General features: G+C 39.9%; 1 protein-coding gene across 1 annotated transcript in view; it reads right to left on the bottom strand.

The window, feature by feature from the left end:
• The window catches only part of LOC126091926 (L-2-hydroxyglutarate dehydrogenase, mitochondrial), a 101,673-nt gene that overhangs the window by 49,458 nt on the left and 27,201 nt on the right, over nucleotides 1-25,014 (bottom strand). The window contains exon 4 of the mRNA XM_049907248.1: nucleotides 16,095-16,256. Coding sequence (XP_049763205.1) covers nucleotides 16,095-16,256 — 162 coding nt within the window. The remainder of the gene's footprint in view (nucleotides 1-16,094; nucleotides 16,257-25,014) is intronic.

The following is a 25,014-nucleotide window of genomic DNA, read 5'->3' as shown; positions in this document are numbered from 1 at the left end:
CCGTGCTTTACTGCCGTAACAGTGTACCAAGAATGGTGGTGTCACCACACCACGACTAGTATCTTGTTTTGGCAATCTGACTAGGCATTATTGAAACAAATGGGGACTGGAGGCACATAAATAAGTACGGATTTTAAGGCAGAGAACATTTGTCATCGCTGGAAACCAGTAGTACCACCATAACACCAGAGTGACGCTAGTCAGTGAGACGACTGGGCTAAACCAGCAACAGCCATGGGCTTTGGTCTGGATTACGCCTACCGCCTGCACTTGATGTCTCAGCTCTACCGATGTGCTGTCTGTGCCTGCCACATGGTCCCTGAGTTCTCAGTGGGGCTTGGCACCACAATGCCAGCTGTCAGCTGACTACTGTCCGAGAGCACTGCTGTCTTCAGGTGGTGATGCAAGCAAAGTGAGGGACCACCGGGCCTACACAATGCTGAGGGAAGCAGTGCATGAGAGTCTCCTTATGCTACCAATGCAGCTGCATGCAAAGCCGAGAGGCCATCTACCAAGAGAGGCGCCATTGCAGCATGACATGACACATTGCTGATGTCAATATCTGTGGCCTACAGAGGTTGCCAGCCTCAGCAGTGCAAGATGCCAGCCCAACAGCACCTGGTGGTCACCGTTCCCCATTCATCAGCTCCAGGTCAGGTCAGAGAGGTGAGGCATCCAAGCCTACCTCATTACGACATGTACCAAAACAATAAAGTTCTTGGTGATTGTTAACAGCATTTGCCGTGGATGCCCTCCAATATGTCACCACCATTCTGAAATTACCGATTAGTGTCAAGAGGGACGATGTCATTACAGTCAACAGTGGAGGGGTGCCACTCTGACAGCGTATCATCAGAGCCACAGCCCACAGTATCGTTATTAGGGGGAGTGACAACAGCTTTTGCTCTTGTGTGGTGATAGTTTAAGGGACATAGTTTATACGAGGGTTACCTTTACAAGACCAGCTGACTTATTACATTTTAAGTGGAATTCTAAAGATGAGTGTTTGTGCATAAGCATTGTACTCAATGTAATTTACTTGGGCACTCCGCCCCTTGTGCTGACTTGGTTGCAGTGAATTGCTTTATATTTAATCATTTTGATGCACAGTTAGACAGAGTGATGAGTCCAGGTGCTTCACAATTAGATATAAGAAGTAGGTCGATAAAGTACTCTGCAACACCTGTTCTATCTAAATTAGTTATGTTAACTATGTACAAAAAGACAGATTGCTACTTACCATAGAGAAGACATGTTAAGTTGCAGACAAATACAATTAAGACACTCATGTATAGCTTTCAGCCAAAGTGTTCAACAGTAAAACACACACACACACACACACACACACACACACACACACACACACACACACACAAAAAAAAAAAAAAAAAAAAACAAGCAAGCACACCTCACGCACACAGAACTGCTAAGTCCAGTATCTCAGTCGGGAATGCAACTATCATGTGGAATGCAAGCGGCATGCACAGTTGATAATGTGATTGTAAATAATGTATTAATGAAGAAGAATCGAGAAACATACGGATCACAAAATAGAACTGTCAATGTATCAGGTTCTTGGGGAGAATACGGCAACTGGGTCATTCGATGTCAATTCAACCAGGGGCTCCAGCTCATAGTCTCAGATTTGACTTAAATTCAGTACACTAATTCTACCATGTGTGGAACACTCATGTACAAAGTATTAGTTTCCCCTGCCAATTAATTCCAGAATTATGACTTATGAAAGAAGGTGGCGTGACCCGGAAATTGCAACCCGCATCTGGCAATCTATCTTCAGATTCAACTTCAGGTCTTAATAACTTAGGAACTATTCCATACAGTCCAGTGAAATTTTTACAACCCAGTAACATCCATTTAGAAAACACACTCCATGAATCAAAACACCAACATATTTCTGAGGGAAAAAATGTGATTAAAAAATGTAATACGTTAAAAGGTACATATCGTAGGTGCCCTCTATGCCAAATATAATTCACTCAAAAAGGGTATAAATTTTTTGTGGTAAGCTTAATGTGGCCTAAGCACACACACAGAACTCATCATGCCCATATCAGTCACAAAAACAGAGTTACATGCACACGAAAATATAAAAATCTGAAAAATTACCTGAAAAAAACATGGATTTTTGAAGTGTGGTAACACAAAATCTTCTTATCCTCTCCCACAATTGTTTAATCATTAAGCAACAACATATAGACAGATTAACACAACCTATCATTAATGTTCACTGCACAGTAACTGCTAAAAACCAGTCGATTGTGCTTCGAACAGAAGTTCTCCCACACTTTAGCTACTGTGTATTCTGTACAATGAGTGGCAAATTGTACTGTCTTCCTGACACTGTGGTATGAACTGGAACTGTTGTAAGAATATGTTCAAAAGGAATCCAACACCTGTCTGCCAAACGTAGCCAATGAAATGATCTTGCTGCTCCTGCTGGTGCCATGAAGTTCACAAATGCATCACCTTCTGCTTCACAGCACTCTGCTTTTTTTGCTTCTGAATCCTGAGTCAGACACACTGTGAAGAAACATGTTGTGCATGAACATACAGTTATAACCGGGCAGTCTGCTCATATGCACATTGTCAGAGCCCGCTGGAGAGAAGTGATGATTTCTCTTTGTGCCTGCAACAGTTTTAAAGTGTTCTAGTCTGCTTTTTAGCAACTCTTTGACTGATTTCAACTCATCTTTCGAAACATGGAATGATTGTATGCCAGAGATATTTTTCTGTACCCAGGTATATAATTGAAGAGGTGTTAGAATTTGACCTTCTGTAGGGTGCTGCAGACTAGCTCATGATGCCATGCACTTAATGATAGCACCAATACCATCACACACATTTTTACCATGACTTGCGAAAAAATTCCATTCTGTGTGAATCTGAAAATATGGTAATGCATGCATAAATTTTTGAGACTTTTACAGTTTTTGTACTGGCTAGCTATCCCATCACTGAAGTATTTTGCAAAATGTATGTGAGGCAGCTTGTTTTTCACATTTTAATATTTTTGTGGGATCTAAAATTTAAAAACCTCTCTCACACCGGCCTGATTTAGCTTCACTGATCAGGATAGTAAAAACCATGCGCATATTAAGGGAATTTTCATTCACAAAGCAGGCCTTTTCACATTCACACAGTTCAAAACTGTTCTATCCTGATTAAATTGAGCTTAACTTAAATTCCGTAAGGCAGTGAAGCAATTTCAAAGTCTCGGTGCGACGAAAATTGTCAGTCAATCTCCTGAAAACATTTTCAATAATTATTAACTTTCGGTGATCCCATGGGGAAGACCGGAGATCAGCTGTTAAGGCCGTGTTAGCCTATTTATTGAAAGTAATAAGCTGGATATCTTGAGCATACAAAACGGCAGGTTCGTCCAGTGTAAATCAGACGTTCCCCACTGATCCCATGCAACACAGTGTAGTAAGCAGACACTGTCAATAATAATCAGTTAAATAATACGCGAACACACTTACTTTAGTTTAGCTCATGTATTAAATTCCTTCTCATACAGAATCTCATCAAGATGGCGACTAGCTCAACAATACATACATATACATCTTCGTTCTCTCCCGGCTAATCGGCAAGATCTGAATCCCTCTTTTCATGAGAAAAAGATAGATAGCAGAGTAGCTATTCCATGGAGTAAATGGGCGCTCCAAGGAATAATAGGGCTTGAAACTACTTTGCATTGATAATCATCGTATATTAAAGTTTAGGAATCGGTAAGATAAGAAGAGATATTTCGAGATATGTACTGAGTTATATAATTTATAAAAAATTTCTGAAAATATCATGGAGAGACCGCCGCAAGAGACATTGCAACATATGCCATGACAGTGCGAATGTGGGCATGAACTGCAATGGCATCATGAATTAAACAGTCACTAAAAACGCACAGGTTCATGACAGACACATCACCTGATTCACCCCTATAGTAAATTGCAAATGGCTGGAGAGTTGCTTGACTGTTGTCCCAATGATATCCTTGGATGGCATCTTGAACTATAAATGCATAATTTTCAGAAAAGCCTAGTATTACTATAATTTCATCTTGTTTCAAATTATCCTTACAAAACTGGAGCTAAGCCGATTGCGCTGTTGCTGTGAAGCTGTGTGTAGTCAGTTTGTCCATTTTTCGACAACACATTTCAACAAAATCTTCCACTGTACTTTGCTTTGTTTCAAGACTTGTGTGATCCATGTGTGTCCATTGTTTATAAGAAACTCAATTGCTTACCCTGAGCCTGCTGAAGTTGTGGAAGCACTCCTTTGGTTGCTTTTATTTTCCTACCTTGCTTTACTATGTATGTAGAAACATTGAATTCCTTTGCAGTGTAGTCAATAGACCAGCTGGAAGGTGCAAGGGTAAGAATAGCTACTTTTTTCTGGTGTGTGAATATGGCACATTTTTCTTTCAAATCATGCACAATTTTGTCCAAATCAGAGCATTTCTGGCATGATTTCTGTTCCTTTGGAGCAGATAGTTCTTCATATTCCACTATTAGTGTGTCAGCTATTTTGTGTTTAAATTCCATTTGAGCTACTTGTAGTTTTCTTCTACCATAGCTGGGCCTCTCTCTTTTCCCAACTTTGTGTGTCTTCATGGGAGACAAACCAAGAGCAGTCACTGAAGTATTTAATTGCTCATCCGCTGTGGTTGTAGATGGCTGATACTCTTCGTCACTGTCATGTAAATTATGAGAATATTCTTCATTTTTTAGCAGTGTAACACACCTGGAACATAAGTTTTGTCCTGGTTTCATGTTAAGTCCCATGCACTGATCCACTTTCAATACTGATTTTATATCAATTTCTCTGAGGCTACTCTTCACTGTCTTCTTATGAATCCGAAATGGATCAAAACAACTTCTTTGTAGGAAAGAATACTTATCCAGAAACACTTTCATATGATGATAACAAACACTAAAATTTCCTGGAACTGCACTTCTTGTGCCCACAGGATGTATCCCAGATCTCCATAGCAACAAATCTTGGTCCGGTTCATCCAGATCATACAGTACAAAGCGAATGCCACATTTTGTTCCATATGTTGTTTTATGAAATTCAGATGCTTGTGCTCTACCAATACTGCAACTTGTTTGAACAAAAGCACCACTAGTACACTCTTCTGCCTCCATACTGACTTTCCACAACAGTACTGACCAGTCTGAACTAGAATCTTAAAAACATGAGTAACCTGTAATTGTTGCTTGTTTCTTTGTTGTTCCTGTCTAATAATGACTAATTCTGTCCATGAAAACTACCATTGTTTAACTTTCTGTTGCCTAATGGTTCCCAACAATTGCTGCAGCTTTATCTGAAACAAGCTGTCTGCATCATCACTATTACTTGCTAAATCGTTTTAAAAGAAATGTAACCAAATGCATCTCTGTCAACTTTAATTGTACACAAATGCCTTCCAATAACAATTTGAAATTTTGCCACATATTATATTATGGTCTACTTATGCAGTGTTTGAAATTTGGCTTGGATATTACGTGTCCTTTTTGTGTTACCCCGCTTAGAAAATCCATGTTTTTCAGGCAATTTTTCAAATTTTTGTATTTTCGTGTGCATGTAACTCTGTTTGTCTGAGTGATATGGGCATGATAAGTTAGTTCTGTGTGTGTTTAGGCCATCATTAAGCTTACCACAAAAAAAATTTATACCCTGTTTGAGCGACTTATATTTGGCATAGAGGGCACCTACAATATGTACCTTTTAACGTATTACATTTTTTTAATCACATTTTGAAATTTTTTATTTTCCCTCAGAAATATGTTGTTGGTGTTTTGATTCATAGAGTGTGTTCTCTAAGTGGATGTTACTGGGTTGTAAAAATTTCACTGGATTGTGCAGAGACTGTGCAGAGATCGAGAGGGGAGGGATTGAAGACGTGTATGTGTATTTCTTTGAATTTAAAGTGTTTTGAATGTAGATCAGTGGGTCATATGTAAATATAGTGCTACCAGCCATGAAAAATTGATGGGCTTAATAGAGGTGGCCAGAATGGTGGCAGGGGAGGTGTAGGTCACAGACAAGGATGCAGGAATGGTAATAGAGGTGGTCCAAAGAGAAGTAAGGGTCTGTCAAACTTAGGACGGAACTCCAGGGCTGCCTACTTGAGTACACAGTAAAAATAAATACAGTGAGAATGAATGCAGAGGCAGAATATGCCATTATGAGTGTGACATCTACATCTACATCTACATCCATACTCCGCAAGCCACCTGACGGTGTGTGGCGGAGGGTACCTTCAGTACCTCTATCGGTTCTCCCTTCTATTCCAGTCTCGTATTGTTCGTGGAAAGAAGGATTGTCGGTATGCCTCTGTGTGGGCTCTAATCTCTCTGATTTTATCCTCATGGTCTCTTCGCGAGATATACGTAGGAGGGAGCAATATACTGCTTGACTCTTCGGTGAAGGTATGTTCTCGAAACTTTGACAAAAGCCCTTACCGAGCTACTGAGCGTCTCTCCTGCAGAGTCTTCCACTGGAGTTTATCTATCATCTCCGTAACGCTTTCGCGATTACTAAATGATCCTGTAACGAAGCGCGCTGCTCTCCGTTGGATCTTCTCTATGTCTTGTATCAACCCTATCTGGTACGGATCCCACACTGCTGAGCAGTATTCAAGCAGTGGGCGAACAAGCGTACTGTAACCTACTTCCTTTGTTTTCGGATTGCATTTCCTTAGGATTCTTCCAATGAATCTCAGTCTGGCATCTGCTTTACCGACAATCAACATTATATGATCATTCCATTTTAAATCACTCCTAATGCGTACTCCCAGATAATTTATGGTATTAACTGCTTCCAGTTGCTGACCTGATATTTTGTAGCTAAACGATAAAGGATCTATCTTTCTGTGTATTCGCAGCACATTACACTTGTCTACATTGAGATTCAGTTGCCATTCCCTGCACCATGCGTCAATTCGCTGCAGATCCTCCTGCATTTCAGTACAATTTTCCATTGTTACAACCTCTCGATACACCACAGCATCATCTGCAAAAAGCCTCAGTGAACTTCCGATGTCATCCAGATGTTACAGATGGTAGGAAATAAAAGGTTTTTGCCGCAGTGACGCGTGTGTCAGTGGCCTCAAGAGAGATAGTGGGAAAGAGGCAATGGAACCCAACATGCTATTTTATAATTTGCATGGGACAGGGGACAGTGATATATGACCGTTTCTACATAGATATTGCGCAAGCCGCTGTATAGCACTTGTAATTTCCTCTCCTCCTCCACTAGCAAACAGAGACTACCTCTATGCTTCCGTATCTGCCATAATTTCTTGTATTTTATCTTCGTGGTCCTTACGTGCAATGTATGTTGGTGGCAGCAGAATTGTTCAGCAGCCAGTTTCAAATACTGGTTCTCTAAATTTTCTCAATAGTGTTCTCAAAAAGAATTTTGCCTTTCCTCCACGGAATTCCCATTTGAGTTCCTGAAGCATCCCTGTAACACTTACTTGTTGTTGGAACCTACTGGCAACAAATCCGGCAGCCCACTTCTGAAATATGGATCCCAAATACTCAGGCAGTACTTAAGAATAGGTTCCACCAACATCCTACAAGCAGTCTCCTTTACAGATGAACCATCAACCACGTGCCTTCCGTACCACACTCCTCACATGCTCGTTCCATTTCTTATCGCTTAGAACTTTACACTCAGATATTTAAATGATGTGACTGCATTAAGCAGGACACTACGAATGCTGTATCTGAACAAGAAAGATTTTTCCTATTCATCCACATTGTTTTGTTACTTTTCTACATTTAGAGATAGCTGTAATTCATCACATCAACTAGAAATTTTGACAAAGTCGTCTTGTATCCTCCTACAGGTATTCAACTTTGACACCTTATACACCACAGCATAATCAGCAACAATCACAGATTGCTGCCCATCCTGACTGCCAAAGTATTTATGAATATAGAGAACAACAGCGGTACTATCACACTTTCCTGGGGCATTACTGATGATATCCTTGTCTCTGATGAAGACTCACCGTGTGGGACGACATACAGGTCGCATGACTTAAAAAGTCTTCAAGCCACTCACATATCTGTGAACTTATTCCATATGCCCATGCCTTCGTTAACAGCCTGCAATGGGGCACCTATCAAATCTTTAATAGGTCCATTGTGGTCAGTAGTGGTGAGTTTTCTGTTCGAATCAACCATGTTTAAGAAATGAGTAGAATTGGTGTTACATGCAAGTGAGAACTACAGCAATATCTTAGCACTGGAGTTAGTGCATGACCATTAGGCCATAATTGACCTTCAACAATGTGTAGCGGAACTTCATGGGAAGATATTCTGACTTCGGGAAACTGTTGTCAATTTTGATCTGCCGAGAGCACTGTTTAATGTAGAAAACAATCCATTTAAAGCATTAGCTATGACATTACGGCTTAATTCACATGACTGTGTCAGGAGGCATCGGGAAGACACTATGGGTGAATGCAGAGCCTGAATTACCAGTTGATATATTAAGTGGAACAGAAACACTTGAGGGTAGTGAAATATTGGATGCAGCATGTTGTTTGGTAAAATGTGATGTTGTACACATACAAGAGAGAGATAGAAAAGTAGTACCTATCAATGTGAATAATTTTAGCACTGAAGAAGTTAACTTCTTAAAGGGAACATTATTGGTTATATTAGATATTCCGGATGATGAAGGTTGTCACAAAGGAGGTGTTAGCTATGATGAGGCATAGGACACACTGAGGACTATATTTTGTGAGAAACTGAAGCATTTAAAGGAAATGGATAGGATGCAGATGGAGGATCTGTTGCTAGAATTGCAAGATTTTTCCCCATAAGAACCATTACCTGATACACCAGTAACACAACACAGGATTCTAAGGAAATGAAGCACCAGTGTATTGGAGGCTGTACAGAATCCCACAATCACCGCAACCAGTTTATGAGGAATTTATAAATCAACAGGCGGCTGATGTGATTGTACAAGAGAGTACTAGTCCCCAGGGGGAAGGTGGTGGTGCAGAAACTGTGACTGTGCTGTCAATACTTTCCTAGTATCAATGTGCATCAACAGGTTTGTCCGTGCTGACTAAGAAACAGGCTGTGTTGATAACATCTGTGAATGGCACAAGCAGTAGTTGGTTGGTGACAGGCAGTGGAAGCAGTTTTATGAGTGAGTGACAAGAGGAAGGACCCACTGATTTGAAGTACAACATGCTTTCCATTGGAACCTGGTGTGCAAAGCGACAAAGCAGAAGTAGTGGTGATCATCACAGTCATGAAGTGCAATTTGATTGATGTGGAAGGACCCTAGCTCAACCTGTTACGAGCTGAGGGCAGCAGATGATATACTAAGTTCTGTATCTTTCACTGTCCAGTTGAAAACTGGTTACAAGATTCGGAGGCTTTCCATGGTTCTTCATTGGTTTGTCTCATTTATTTTAGTTTAGTAACTGTCACACTGTTTAGTGTTCACAAATTTTATTTCAACAGCCAATACAAAATTGTATTGGTTTATGAGCAAGTGCAACAATGTGTTAGCGCACATAAATGTATTTGAACATTCCTTGCAAGTTAAAGGATAGAGGTCAGAGTGTGTTAGTGGCAGAAAATTTCATTTGAACAGCCAGTATAAGGCTATATCTAATTTGAGGGTAACTGCCACAGTGAGTTTGCACACTTAACTGTATTTCAACATTTCTTGCAAATTAAAGAAAAGTTGTCACTGTGAGTTAGTGGCTGAAAATTTCATTTGAATAGTCAGTATAAGGCTGTATCTATTCTGAGCATAACTGCCTCAGTGTATTAGCATACGTAAATATATTTGAACATTTCTTGAAAATGAAAGAATAAATGTCACAGTGTGTTAAGCAGCCAAAAATATAATTTGAACAGCCAGTATAAAAATGCCTGTTCTGAAAGTAACTGTAACAGTGAGTTAGCACATGTCAATGCATCTGACCATTTCTTTCAAGTTAAAGTATAAATGTCACAGTGTGTTAATGGCTGAAAAGTTCATTGGAACAGCTAGCATAAACTGTTTCTAACTGGTGGTAGTTGTCACTGGGTGTTAGCCCCCACAAATGCATTTGAATTTGTATCTCTGGTTAGAGCATATGTGCTACTATCTGTTAGTAGTGGTTAATTCATTTGATAAAGACTGTACAAAACTGCTACTACATTGGTAGTAACTGCCCCAGGCTGCAGCATTCATAAGTGGAGTTGAATTTTGCGTCTTTTCAAAGTATGTCATACACTGTTAATGATCGAACAGTTTGCATGGGCTGCACACATTGGTTTGTTCTTTGAAGGCAACTGTTCCAAGTGAACTGCTACCTGCAAGACTGTTTAAAGTCCAATACATTCTCTTCATGAAAGAGTAATTGCTGCTGTGGGCTAGTGCCTGTAAATAGCATCTTGAGGGAAGCCTTAATATTTTAATGTGTTTAATATTCAGCATATGTTGTTTAACAAAGAGTAATTGCTGTAGTGCGGTAGTGGCATAGTTCTTAGCTGAACATGACTGTTTGTGGCCTAGTGCCTGTAAGTTTATTTATTATTTGGTATATGTTAATTTTAACAAAAGTAACTGCTGCAGAGGGGTAGTCTTCACAAATTTCACTTTGGGGGAAATTTTTTAAAATAACTGTTGCTCAGTGACAAATTCTTTGTAACTTCGTTTGTTAATAAATTGTTGTTCTAAAAGTCCAGTGGCTTTCACTCTAGGACCCTATGTCCTAGCTTACCAGCTCTAAGGTACTTCTGTCTTTTCACCCTGCATGCAAAGGTGGTATCACTTACCAACCAATGCTCAACCCTAGTCTGGAATAATACATCTATCAGTTGAGTAGTGACAAGGATGCCTGCTTGTTGACTAGGGTTAATGGCTTATCCATCAGATGCACTTCAATGAAAGTTTATTCTGGCCTGAAGGCAATGTATGTGGCTTCCTCCTCTTCTCCCCCGCATGCTACATCCCACGCGCTCGTGCTGCATGCTGTAAACAGTAGTAACACAACTCCATGCCTCTAATTGGCAGCCCACAATGTGGGAGACTTCAAATAACTGTGCAATATTCAAGACCTCTTCCAACGTAGGGTCCTCAAATTGAAAGGCACATTGCTGCACCTCCTTATCCTGCACCTGAATGAATGATTGTGTCCCCTGGAGTTCATATAAGACTTAGTCATAAGGAACAGACATTTATGACTGAGACCATGAAGCTCAGCCACCTAAACTTGAAACGACTGCTGCAGCTGTTTGCGACATTCATAGAATTCAACATGTGCGGCGAACACTTGCATACGCCTGTGGTGACAGGGGAACAGCAAACTACACATAGTGTCAAAAGAAAGTGACACTGGTTCTTGTAGAGGAGTAAATAATACATATGAGGGGGTTTCCATAGTAAGAAAAGAGCTCTGGCAGCCTCCGTGTCAACCTCCCGGAATGGTACGTTATGTTATTGTGTGCTTGTGAATCTATATTTATTTCTTGAAGGATGCTCATGATTGCATAATATGGAGGATTTCCAGTGCTTTGATTATGGATTTATGAACATCCCTCAAGAAATAGAGATATATTAAGATGTACAAAATATGAAATACGCACACATTTGTAAGCCACGTGCAGTAGCAGTGTGTTGTCATCTGGCCATGAAAGAGCAATAATGTGAACTTCCAATAGAGCCCAACACGGACGAGTGCCTATTCAAACCCTGCGATGTTACGCTAAGAATCAGTCATCTGTTATTACTGCTTGCACACATTTGCCTTATCTTGTTGTGTTCAGTGTATGTTTGGTGATTGGTATACATGGCACAGTATAATAAAGTTGTATTAACATTCTTGGTTGTGGTGTGCGTCCAAGTTGTGAGACAAAGTGATGAAACGCGTGGAATTTTTCTCTGCATGGGTTTCAATCTCCATCGCTTCTACGATGTCTGACTGTGCAACTGATGAGTTTTTATGTTGGCTGGTTAATCAGCAAGGGGTTCTTCCTGTGGTGTTACAGCATCTCACCAACAGCAGGAGGGAGGCGTTCGCCACAGCACAACACAATCAAACCCAGGTACTGCAAACGATTGCCTCTCTTTTGGCCAGTTGGCCAGTCTGGGTCCATCTCACTCTACATCACCTGCCATGTCACCCCTTGCATCTCCTGTTTTGTCTGTTGCTACCTCGCTCATTTATCCCCCACTGTTTCTGGCTTGCAATGAGTCTGCTGAAAAATGGAAAGCTTACAAAAAATGGTTGCACCAGTATTTTCATGCGTTTGAATTGACTGATATTACCTTGTGCCATGCTTTCTTTTTGTCTTGGTTGTCACCCCACGTGTATCAACTCCTTTGCCAACTGGCCCCCTGTGTAGGGTCAGTCTTCACTCTACTTTGATAACATATGTGCCCTCGTTTCAAAATACTACTGTCAATGGATGCACATCATTGCCGCTGAAGTTGAGTGCTACCAGTACCACAAGAAACCAGAACATTCCTATGAGACTTGAGCAGTCAAGCTTCATGGTTTAAGCCATCATTGCCACTTTGTCACTGACGTACATAAGGAGTTGTACGCCGACCAAGTGGTTCACAATGCAATCATTTGGTTGGTCCCCAATTGTGAGGGGACCCCTCAATGTGAAAACCTCTCCCCCTCAGGCGTTCTGATTATTGCACAATCATTTGAGGTTTCTAGGACTGCAGGTACTCAAACTGAATCATGATGTGAAGTTGCAGAAGTTCAACCCACTTCCCCCTGCCGTTTTTCAGACAGTTTACAGGGGAATGATATGATGGCAGTGCTCTGCGCATAAGCAAAACATCACGGCAGCTGCCTCAATTCACTGAGCAGTCATGGCTGCAGAAGCAGCGCAGTAAGTCCGGAAATGAACAGCAAGGTAACTGCTCCACGCTTCCCTCTTGTCCATAGTGTTTTATCACTCATGATAGGTCAGACTGTTCTACGCAGTGGGCCGTTTGCCACCAGTGTGGCAAAATGGGCCACATTGCTCCTGCTTGTACTGCAAAATTTCAACAACCTATTGCAGTCACTGACATTGATGTCAATTTTGTACCAGCACTTTCCATTGCAATCCAATAAGCTTTTTATTGATGACAAGGTTTATCAGGTTTTGCACATGTCAAGTCAACACTGGTGCTGCTGTGTCACTACTCAACTTGCAAATGTACATGGACTTGAGTCTTCTTCCTTTAGCCCAACTGTCATATACATTAGTTACCTACAATAAACAAAACATTCTGATATTAGGTAGTTTCTCAGTCCCAGTCATATAAATCAGTGGTTTGACCACTGACTATTCTGGTGGTGAACAGTGTATGCACCGAAAATTTGTTTGGTTCGGACGCCTTTAATCTTTTCGGGTTTACTATTTCCAATTACATTAATCTCGTCACTCATCATGCGCCTTATACACATTAAGCTATGAATTTTCCGCCTTGTTTTTTGCGGGTTTCTGTTGTGCCAATAATTTCAAAGCCAACATCACCATGAAGCCTTTGGCCAGAAACCGTTTCTTTTGGGTTCACCCAGTGCTGATGGCACTCTGTGACCAAGTCAAGGCAGAGCTCGACCGCCTCACGACCTCCTGGGTCATCCTACCAATTGCATCCAGCATACAGGCTACACCCTTAGCCATTTTAGAGAAGCCACTAGGACGGTAACGCCTTTGCGACAATTTCAAAGGTTCCGTCAATGCCCAGTCTATCATGGACACATGTCCCTTATTGCAACCTTACAAACCTTTTGCTAAGCTCGCTTGGTGACCAGTATGTTTCAAGATCAACCTCTCAGATGTATATTTGCAGCTTCCCTTTGATGCTTACTCTCAATGGCTCTTGGTCATTAACACAAGATTGCCTTGTATCAATAGCATTTGGCGTGGCCAGCACCCAAGCAATTTTACAACAGTTTCTCAAACAACTCACGAGGTCTGTGCCTGGCTGGTGCAAACTATCTTGATGATACTGTGGTCTCCGGCTCCTCCATCCCTGAGCATTTCAACAACTTATGTATGCTTTTATTGGTGTTACAGGCCGCCAAGTTAAAATGCAATTTGGAGAAGTGCCATTTGTTTCAGCCTTCTATTGCCTATCTCGAATTTGATATCTCTAGCGCTGGTAACAGCCCTCAGTTTGTGTCGCAAGAGTTTGTCTTCTTCTCCAGCACCTGCAGGATTTGCCACATTTTCACCCCGTCCTTCCACCCACAATACAACAGGTGAGGCTGAAAGGTTAGTTGTTAGTTAGAGCATTCAAAATGCAAATGAAAAATACATCAATTGGTCCCCGACCAACATTGCCTTGCCAATTTCTGTCTTCCTATTGGTTCACGCCATTCGGCAACAACAACCCCGCCAAACTTCTCCACGTGCATCAGCCCCCAACATTCCTGCACCACCTGTGTCCCAGCCATGGACACCGACCCATGCAGCCATTGCCCCATTTCCGGCCTGAAGTGGTTGTATGGGCATACGGGTTTGGTTATTGCCAAAACTGATTTCTACCATCATCTCCAAATGCCAGGGCCGCCGCAGTCTCCACGACATCTGCAAGAACAAGGGCCTTTGTGCACGTCATTACAATCAGATGTGCCTGCACATGGCTGACTGGACAACACCGTCCAGAACACCGATGTCGCCACACCTGTCTGTGTCACTCGACATATCACCTGATGCAGCCAGGTCCCTGCCACAACATACGAGCAGGACCCCATCACCGGTGGACAAAACTGGTGCAGCTTCTCCAATATTGCTACAAGCACTGATGCAGCCGTCATCCACACTGGAGCCATCTCCTCCACCTCAGCCGTGAACTGCGAGGGCACCACCACAACCGGGCCCTGGACATGTGGACATGAAGCTTGTGCCGATGTCATCCATCTTACTGTACAGGTTAACACAAGAAGGCAAACTGTGATGCTGTCCACGCCCAAGTACTTCTAACCATATGCTCCAGTATCAGCACAGCACCTCATTAAGTGCCTCATGAATGAAGACACCATAGACATCTCATGACTCCTAGCTGTTCCCCAAGTGAAGAGGAATGAAGTAACGCTCACGCACTTGAAAGTACTGTGCTTTAGCAGTGTGTTGTCATCAGTGAGAATGCATCACGAAATCGCAATACTGTGAACTTCTGACAGAGCCCGCCATGAGCAAATGTCTATTTAAATCCTGCCACACTAGGCACGCACGCAGTTATCATGTTATTACTGTTTGCATGCATTTGCCTTATCTGATTGTGTTCAGCATATGTTATGATAACTGGAGTATATGCGACAGTCTAATAAAGTTGTACTAACATTCTTGGTTGTGTTGTGTATCCAAGTTTCAACACAATGACCTTCTAAATTTACTGAATGAACAAACCGACCTCAAGCATAAAAAATATATTGGAAACTTTATTGATACTATAAAACAGGAAGATGGATAAAATAAACAAACCAATCACACTAAGTAACGCACATTCACCGTTTTAGTGTAAACACCGCACAACAAATATGTCAAACATATCATGGGGAATTTTCTGAAATACCAAAGGACAAGAATACAAATGGTAAAACACATCAAAAGTGTAAAATTCAATATGGTTTGTTTGAAGACGATACAAATCCTGCCCTTTGTCAAATCCTGATTTCAGCAGAAAAAGGCTGGTACCTCACAACAGACAATATAGAGCAAAATTATGCCTACTGTTATGTTCAGATTTTAAAGCAGATGAGTTACAGTAAAAAAAATCATAGTTGCATGTGTGTATCCATATGAGTAAATATCAGCTGATTAAGAACTTATAAGCAAATGCTTTTTGCTCCTTTTGCTGGTGTAAAACCTGAGTCTAGTGCTAATGTTAATACAACAATGATAGGTTATGTACTAGTAAACATTGAAAGCATAACATTTAGATACCCTTATGTACTTATGAAACAAAGAGAAACTATGTTTTAGAAGCTGAAGGGAATGATGACTAAAAAAGAATATTGTTTCATGTATTTTGAGCATTTGGAATATATGATATTCTCACAACATGGATAAATGCATAATATGTATAAAACTTACAGGATAAATGTTCCCATTCACTAGATGGCACTTATTTTTCTTTAGAAGTAGATATTCCCCTCTGAAAGGAATTATTCGTGGGTCTCCACTACAACCACTCATTTTTGCCAGTACATCAGAGTGCAGCCCAGAACACACAATAACATAAGCTGCATTCACTGACTGAAATAAAAACAACTATAAGTAAGATGTAAATGTTATGATATACTTTATAAGAAAGTGTTACTGAATTTTTTTAAATCATAGATTACAGTTAAGAGTGCATTTACAGCATTGGCAGCTCTTGAATTGTATGCTGAAGTTGGTAATTCAGTGATGCTCTTTTTTTTTTTGTAGTCAATTCAATGATGCTTTTTGTAGTCAGTCAGGCAATAGAATGCTGCAGCCAATAATAATCTCTGAATCAAATGATCCCTTTTGGCAGGAGATGTGAACTGATTCCATTTGTGTGTGTGTGTTTCTTTGAGAGAACCATAATTACTTTTACTGATCTGGTTATTACAAATTTTAAAGTTGGTTACTGGTTTTTGTACTTATTTGAAAAAAAAAAAAAAAGGTGCTGACTGATTGACTCGTAGCAAATTCCAAGATGTAGGTCACATTGGAATGTAACAATCTACTTGTAGGTTGGTAAAACCAATTAATCTCAAAAAAAAGAAGAAGATATACATTCATTACTGCAGTAACTGACTTGTACTTCTCATCTCTGACTTCATAGAAAACTGCTATAATGTGATTAAATTTAAGCTTAACAAAACAAGATACCAGGTAACATTATTTACAAGCCACAGGAAATTATGAACGAGCATTCCGATTTGCTACCAGCAACAGACCCAGGATTCACTGTATTCATTTCCCATCATTCACACACTGTTGTTACCTACATCAACAAACTATGCAACGCCCATTGATACCATTACTGCACTTTTATCAAGATTTACAGAATACATATACACATAGAAAAGTTTCCATCTGATATCAAAACATTTTCTTTCTTCTTCATGCTTATTGGATACTCATTCTGTATCTCTCCTCCTCTTCTCAGAATCACCATCTCAATATCTAAATGAAAAACAACAATAGAAATATTAATGATAAGTAATTTAAAAATCCTCCCCCCATGAACCATGGACCTTGCTGTTGGTGGGGAGGCTTGCGTGCCTCAGCAATACAAATACCTGTACCGTAGGTGCAACCACAACGGAGGGGTATCTGTTGAGAGGCCAGACAAATGTAGGGTTCCTGAAGAGGGGTAGCAGCCTATTCAGTAGTTGCAGGGGCAACAGTCTGGATGATTGACTGATCTGGCCTTGTAACACTAACCAAAACGGCCTTGCTGTGCTGGTACTGCGAACCGCTGAAAGCAAGGGGAAACTACGGCCGTAATTTTTCCCGAGGGCATGCAGCTTTACTGTATGGATAAATGATGATGGCGTCCTCTTGGGTAAAATATTCTGGAGGTAAAATAGTCCCCCACTCGGATCTCCAGGCAGGGACTACTCAAGAGGACGTTGTTATCAGGAGAATAAAAACTGGCGTTCTATGGATCGGAGCATGGAATGTCAGATCCCTTAATCGGGCAGGTAGGTTAGAAAATTTAAAAAGGGAAATGGATAGGTTAAAGGTAGATATAGTGGAAATTAGTGCAGTTCGGTGGCAGGAGGAACAAGACTTCTGGTCAGGCGAATACAGGGTTATAAATAAAACATCAAATAGGGGTAATTCAGCAGTAGGTTTAATAATGAATAAAAAATTAGGAATGTGGGTAAGCTACTACAAACAGCATAGTGAACGCATTACTGTGGCCAAGATATATATGAAGCCCACGCCTACCACAGTAGTACAAGTTTATATGCCAACTAGCTCCTCAGATGATGAAGAGACTGATGAAATGTATGACGAGATAAAAGAAATTATTCAGATAGTGAAGGGAGACAAAAATTTAATAGTCATGGGTGACTGGAACTCGACAGTAGGAAAAGGGAGAGAAGGAAACGTTAAGTTATGCTCTGTGCAAAATTCTACCAGGCGGCTTCCTCTTTCATTTCTTAGCCCCAGTCCATATTAGGTGAATATGGACTGGGGCTAAGAAATGAAAGAGGAAGCCGCCTGGTAGAATTTTGCACAGAGCATAACTTAATCATAGCTAACACTTGGTTCAAGAATCATAAAAGAAGGTTGTATACATGGAAGAAGCCTGGAGATACTGGAAGGTATCAGATAGATTATATAATGGTAAGACAGAGATTCAGGAACCAGGTTTTAAATTGTAAGACATTTCCAGGGGCAAATGTGGACTCTGACCACAATCTATTGGTTATGAACTGTAGATTAAAACTGAAGAAACTGCAAAAAGGTGGAAATTTAAGAAGATGGGACCTGGATAAACTGACTAAACCGGAGGTTGCACTGAGTTTCAGGGAGAGCCTAAGGGAACAATTGACAAGAATGGGGGAAAGAAAAATGCAGTAGAAGAAAAAGAATGGGTAGCTTTGAGGGAAGAAGTAGTGAAGGCAGCAGAGGAACAAGTAGGTAAAAAGATGAGGGCTAGTAGAAATCCTTGGGTGACAGAAGAAATACTGAATTTAATTGAAGAAAGGAGAAAATATAAAAATGCAGTAAATGAAGCAGGCAAAAAGGAATACAAACGTCTCAAAAATGAGATCGACAGGAAGTGCAAAATGGCTAAGCAGGGATGGCTAGAGGACAAATGTAAGGATGTAGAGGCTTATCTCACTAGGGGAAGATAGATACTGCCTACAGGAAAATTAAAAGAGACATTTGGAGAAAAGAGAACCACTTGTATGAATATCAAGAGCTCAGATGGAAACCCAGTTCTAAGCAAAGAAGGGAAAGCAGATAAGTGGAAGGAGTATATAGGGGGTCTATACAAGGGTGATACTCTTGAGGACAATATTATAGAAATGGAAGAGAATGTAGATGAAGATGAAATAGGAGATATGTTACTGCGTGAAGAGTCTGACAGAGCACTGAAAGACCTAAGTCGAAACAAGGCCCCGGGAGTAGACAACATACCATTAGAACTACTGACGGCCTTGGGAGAGCCAGTGCTCACAAGACTCTACCATATGGTGAGCAAGATGTATGAGACAGACAAAATACCCTCAGACTTCAAGAAGAATATAATAATTACAATCCCAAAGAACGCAGGTGTTGACAGATGTGAAAATTACCGAACTGTCAGTTTAATAAGCCATGGCTGCAAAATACTTACACGAATTCTTTACAGATGAATGGAAAAACTGGTAGAAGCCAACCTCGGGGAAGATCAGTTTGAATTCCGTAGAAATGTTAGAACACGTGAGGCAATACTGACCCTACGACTTATCTTAGAAAATAGATTAAGGAAAGGAAAACCTACATTTCTAGCATTTGTAGACTTAGAGAAAGCTTTTGACAATGTTGACTGGAATATTCTTTTTCAAAATTCTGAAGGTAGCAGGGGCAAAATTCAGGGAGTGAAAGGCTATTTACAATTTGTACAGAAACCAAATGGCAGTTATAAGAGTCGAGGGGTATGAAAGGGAAGCAGTGGTTGGGAACGGAGTGAGACAGGGTTGTAGCCTCTCCCTGATGTTATTCAATCTGTATATTGAGCAAGCAGTAAAGGAAACAAAAGAAAAATTCGGATTAGGAATTAAAATCCATGGAGAAGAAATAAAAACCTTGAGGTTTGCCGATGACATTGTAATTCTGTCAGAGACAGCAAAGGACTTGGAAGAGCAGTTGAATGGAATGGACAGTGTCTTGAAAGGAGGATATAAGATGGACATCAACAAAAGCAAAACGAGGATAATGGAATGTAGTCAAATTAAATCAGGTGATGCTGCAGGAATTAGATTAGGAAATGAGACACTTAAAGTAGTAAAGGAGTTTTGCTATTTGGGGAGCAAAATAAATTATGAGGGTCGAAGTAGAGAGGATATAAAATGTAGGCTGGCAATGGCAAGGAAAGTGTTTCTGAAGAAGAGAAATTTGTTAACATCGAGTATAGATTTAAGTGTCAGGAAGTCATTTCTGAAAGTATTTGTATGGAGTGTAGCCATGTATGGAAGTGAAACGTGGACAATAAATAGTTCAGACAAGAAGAGAATAGAAGCTATCGAAATGTGGTGCTACAGAACAATGCTGAAGATTAGATGGGTAGATCACATAACTCATGAGGAGGTATTTAATAGAATTGGAGAGAAGAGAAATTTGTGGCACAACTTGACTAGAAGAAGGCATCGGTTGGTGGGGCATATTCTGAGGCATCAAGGGATCACCAATTTAATAATGGAGGGCAGCCTGGAGGGTAAAAATCGTAGAGGGAGACCAAGAGATGAATACACTAAGCAGATTCAGAAGGATGTAGGTTGCAGTAGGTACTGGGAGATGAAGAAGCTTGCACAGGATAGAGTAGCATGGAGAGCTGAATCAAACCAGTCTCTGGAATGAAGACAACAACAACAACAACAATTTAAAAATGACAATCTGTGATGAAAACAAAGTTTCAGTGCTTATTAACAAAGGGTTTCTTTGCCTCTAGCTCTTTTGGCTTGCACAGGCATAAAGAAGGAGACTTTAGGCAAGTACATTATTTGCCGTGATTGTTGTTTATTTGGGGCACCTGTAACTTTGACTGCAATTGTCTTCATGTTTACGTTTTTACATATATCCATTTCAAAATTTATCAGCTAATTTACGGAGAACAATGCAACAGGAAAACAAAGAATTTCAAAAACAACAAAGAATTCTAGAAATTTATGAACTATGTTTAACGGAGGATATTTTTCAGTTTCCTAGCCAGTGAAACAGCTTGTGGCCTGACAGCCTGTAGGAAACATACTGGCCAGGAAAACATGGCCATTTACAGGATGACCACACAAGATGTCAACAAAAAGTCTGACATGGTTCACAGGTTCAAGTACACAGGTAGCAGCGATAAACCACAGGAACTTGAGAGAACCTAAGATCAAAAGATAAAAGAACCCTCCCAACCTCACTAAGAACACAAGTAACAGAAAGATTGACTTTCTATAGCAGAAAGGAGTAAAAGAAATCACATTCCCCTCATTTACACACATACATAGGTATACTGTACAGACCTGTGTTCACAATCATAGTACTATGTGGAGTACTTGTAATAGCGAATACTCAACTCGATGAATTTATACTGTGTAAATTTCGATAATGCCAATGTTGTGCCCCTTGTCACTAATACAGTTCTTATATGATCCAGATGGACTGTCTAATTCTAATAGCAAGTCAGGTCACCTGGTAAGAGGTGAGAGGAAGCTAATTAGTCAGCAATATGCGATAGGAGCTGAAGAATATCAGGGAATTCTGAGGAGATGAAGATATTAATCTCAACAGCAAAGAAGGTGGATGAGTCATTTTCTCCTGACAGTTATACCCCAACAGTAGTAAAGGCGGAGAGAGTGGACCTCAGTACAGCAGATCCAGTGAAAGAGACAATCTATCAGGGAAAACAAAACTCCACGTCATGTCGGACAAGCAGCTACATGATGTATGCCTGTCTGCATGTTGATGGTGGTTCCAAAAATCAATAGGGTTTGTTACCAGACTGGTACGCTAAAGGCATCTGTTCCACTATTGGAGAGCCTGATAAAACCCATCTGGCAATTTTCTCAGAGATGTACCTGTCATGAAGGGATTAAAACCCGTTCCACCTCTTCACAATTTACTTGTAACCAAGATATGATGGTAAACACTGAATAGGTAAGCATTCCAGGAGGCGAACAATCCTTAATCACAGGAAACAGTGATGCAACTGGACCATCAGATTCTGCAGAGCCCAGAACACCACATAAGGAAGAATCAGAACTTCCTAGAACTACTCGCATAAGGCCTAAATAAAAACATTTGCTAGATACACTTTACTAAAGACCCGGAAACTTAAACAATTGATGGGGAACAAATTTCACAGCCAAAAGGAATCTAACGAAGTCCATAGCAAATTTTACATCCAATCCAAGCAAACATCACTTCTCTCATTTGGATCAGCAAACAACATCTGTACTATCATAAATGCACATGTATCTACCAACAAAGGCAACAGAAATCTCCAGAAAAAGTAGAACAATTGTGAGAAACATTAGAAAAAGAGACATCAAAAATACCAAAGCACCACATAAAACTACTCATAGGAGACTTCAATGCACAGACCAGCAAAAAAGAGACATACAAGGCTAGTAGGAAATTTTCCTGCGCACAAACATGTCAATAACAATGGAAAAGGGCTCATCAACTTCTGCAGACAATTTAACACTAATGTCATGCTTTTTCAGAAAATTAGCAAAGAGAAAGAAGACCTTGTCTTCTCCTAAAAGAAAATTCGACTCATATCAGCTGAATCATGTGGCAGTAACCAAACACACCATAGAGTAAACCTGAATATGTCCTTCAGAAAAGGACTAGGCAAAGACTCAGACCACTACTAGATAGAAATAAAAGCCAAATTTCTACAAAAAGACTGAAACACAAAATAGTCCATGTAATTGACACAAAATTCACACAAAGAAGATGGGAAACTGGCCTGACATCAGAGAAGCAATGATAGACATGGTAACAGAATGATAACAACCACCAAGAAGAGGGAAACATAGATTGTGGAAGATTCAACAGGTAAACTCATTACCAATAACAAAGACAACTGCGAGTTACTACCAAGTTCGAGAGTCTTCTAAACTGTGAGGAATGGACACAACAACTAATTTTCAGTCACAAAAGGATAATGCACCTTCAGAACCACCATGCTGAATCACACTGAATAATACATTAGCCTATTGAAAAACAACAGTCGGCCAGGTGAAGAAGCAATATTACATGAGATGTGGAAACTGGAAAGGAAGCAGGCAGCTGAAACTATTTATGAAACTATTAAAGACTGCTAGCAGAAGGGAAGAACACCAGATGAATGGAAACAAGTCATAATCCATCCACTACATAAAAAAAGAGACAGACAGATACTAATTACCAAGGCATATCTCTACTTCCAGTCACCGACAAAATTGTATCCAAAGAACTAATAAAAAATACAGAAAACCAAGCACATTACCCAATTGACAAGTACCAAGTGGGGTTCAGAAAAAGTAAATCATGCCCAGAGCAAATGTTTAACTTGTAAACAAGCCTCATGATCAGAAAAATATAGAAACTTAACGCAGTCTTTACTTTCATTGACCTCAAAAAAGCCTATGACCCCACAGACTGACAGTTGCCAATCAGCTGGAAGAAGCAAGTATCAGAAAACTCATCAGTGAGTGAGTTGAACAGACACTCACACACAAAAATTTAGAAGCTAAATTCCTAGGAGAAGTTTCTGAATCCTTCAGAACTAGCACAGGAATTTGGCAGGTCTCTTGCTGATTCTCTTCAATCTGGTATTAGGCAAGATCATTTGAGTGTGAGATACAGAACTAAAAGAGAAAAACACTGATGGAATTCATCTGGGACAAAGAAGAGGACGATTCAAGTTGAAATATCTCGCTTTTGCTGGTGATATTGCAATACTTTCTGAGGACAAAACAGATGATAAAACAATGACAGAAACAATTCACAAAATATGCAGGTAAAACTGGATTACAAATATCACATGAGAAAATACATTGAACATAAGCACAACAGAGAACAATATACAAAAACACAACACAAAACATCAAAAGAGCTATTAAGTTTAAGGATTTAGGAGAATGTATACAATCAAACAGATTAGATAACACCACAAATGTAGGAAAGACTCAAGAAAATTGAATTAGCAATGTCACCTAAAACCATTATAATAAAAGATCATTATTGCTCCATGCAGAAATTAAACATTCTGTAAACTTAATTAAATCAGAAGCACTGTACGGATCTGAATGGCTTCCACTGAATAAAAGAAGTGAACAAATTCAACCCGAAAATGCAGAAAGAAAAAACACAGAAAAAATTTTAGGACCACAAAAGAACAAAGATAACAACTGCACAAGAAGAGCAATGAAGATTTATACAAAAACACAGAAACAATCACATACACTATAAGGAAGAGGAGATTAAAGTTTTATGGCCATCTTCACAGAATAAATGACAACAGGCTAACCAAGAAAATTTTCAATTTCATTTCCAAATTAAAAAATTCCACAGGATGGCTGGGAGAGACAATAATGGATCTGAGTACACATAACGTCAAGAAGGCACCATAGAGGGCAGGGAAAATTTCCAGCTTCTGATCAATACTACAAAATTTCCAATTCTAACAACAAGAACCATAACATGGGAGAGTGATGTCAAATGAACAGGAGAAGCTCATAAGGCAATGCACGAAGAAGTTCTGGAAGATAAGATGAAAAAGATTGTACCATAGTCTTAGGATCTAAGAGTTGTAGAATTGGCCAAACTCTGTAATAATAATAATAATAATAATAATAACAATAACAAAAGAAAATATTTCTTAAATCAACTGCAGGCCACTTGCATTTCCCAAATTTTCACAAGAATATTTTTGAAATGCTGTATTCCTCTGAAATTCAGTTGCTTTTAAATTATGCTAAAGGGATGTACTAACCAATGATGGAAACACATTACTATTACTATATTAAAAATTTTATCTATTTGATTTTTATTGTTATTCTAATTATTATTATTATTATTATTATTATTATTATTATTATTATTATGAGCATCTAGGGTTGTGCCTCTGCAGTTAACAACCGTAGTTGTTAATTGGAGCTCACTCCATCCAAGGTTAACTACCTTCGAAAGTCAACCATGGAAAGGTCTTTTAGGAAAATATTTCCACTGTCCTGTCAAAGAAAGCTGGAGAAGGCTACACTGGATTCAGTGGGTAGCCACCTAGAAGGCTTCAATGAGTCGGAGCATTGGCAACCACCCATTCTTATGCCAGTTCATAAGAACA

This window comes from Schistocerca cancellata, chromosome 7 (genome assembly GCF_023864275.1).
Source record: "Schistocerca cancellata isolate TAMUIC-IGC-003103 chromosome 7, iqSchCanc2.1, whole genome shotgun sequence".
NCBI classification, from domain to species: domain Eukaryota; kingdom Metazoa; phylum Arthropoda; class Insecta; order Orthoptera; family Acrididae; genus Schistocerca; species Schistocerca cancellata.
The sequence above is the reverse complement of the archived record's forward strand: the minus strand, read 5'-3'. Positions and strand labels throughout refer to the sequence as shown.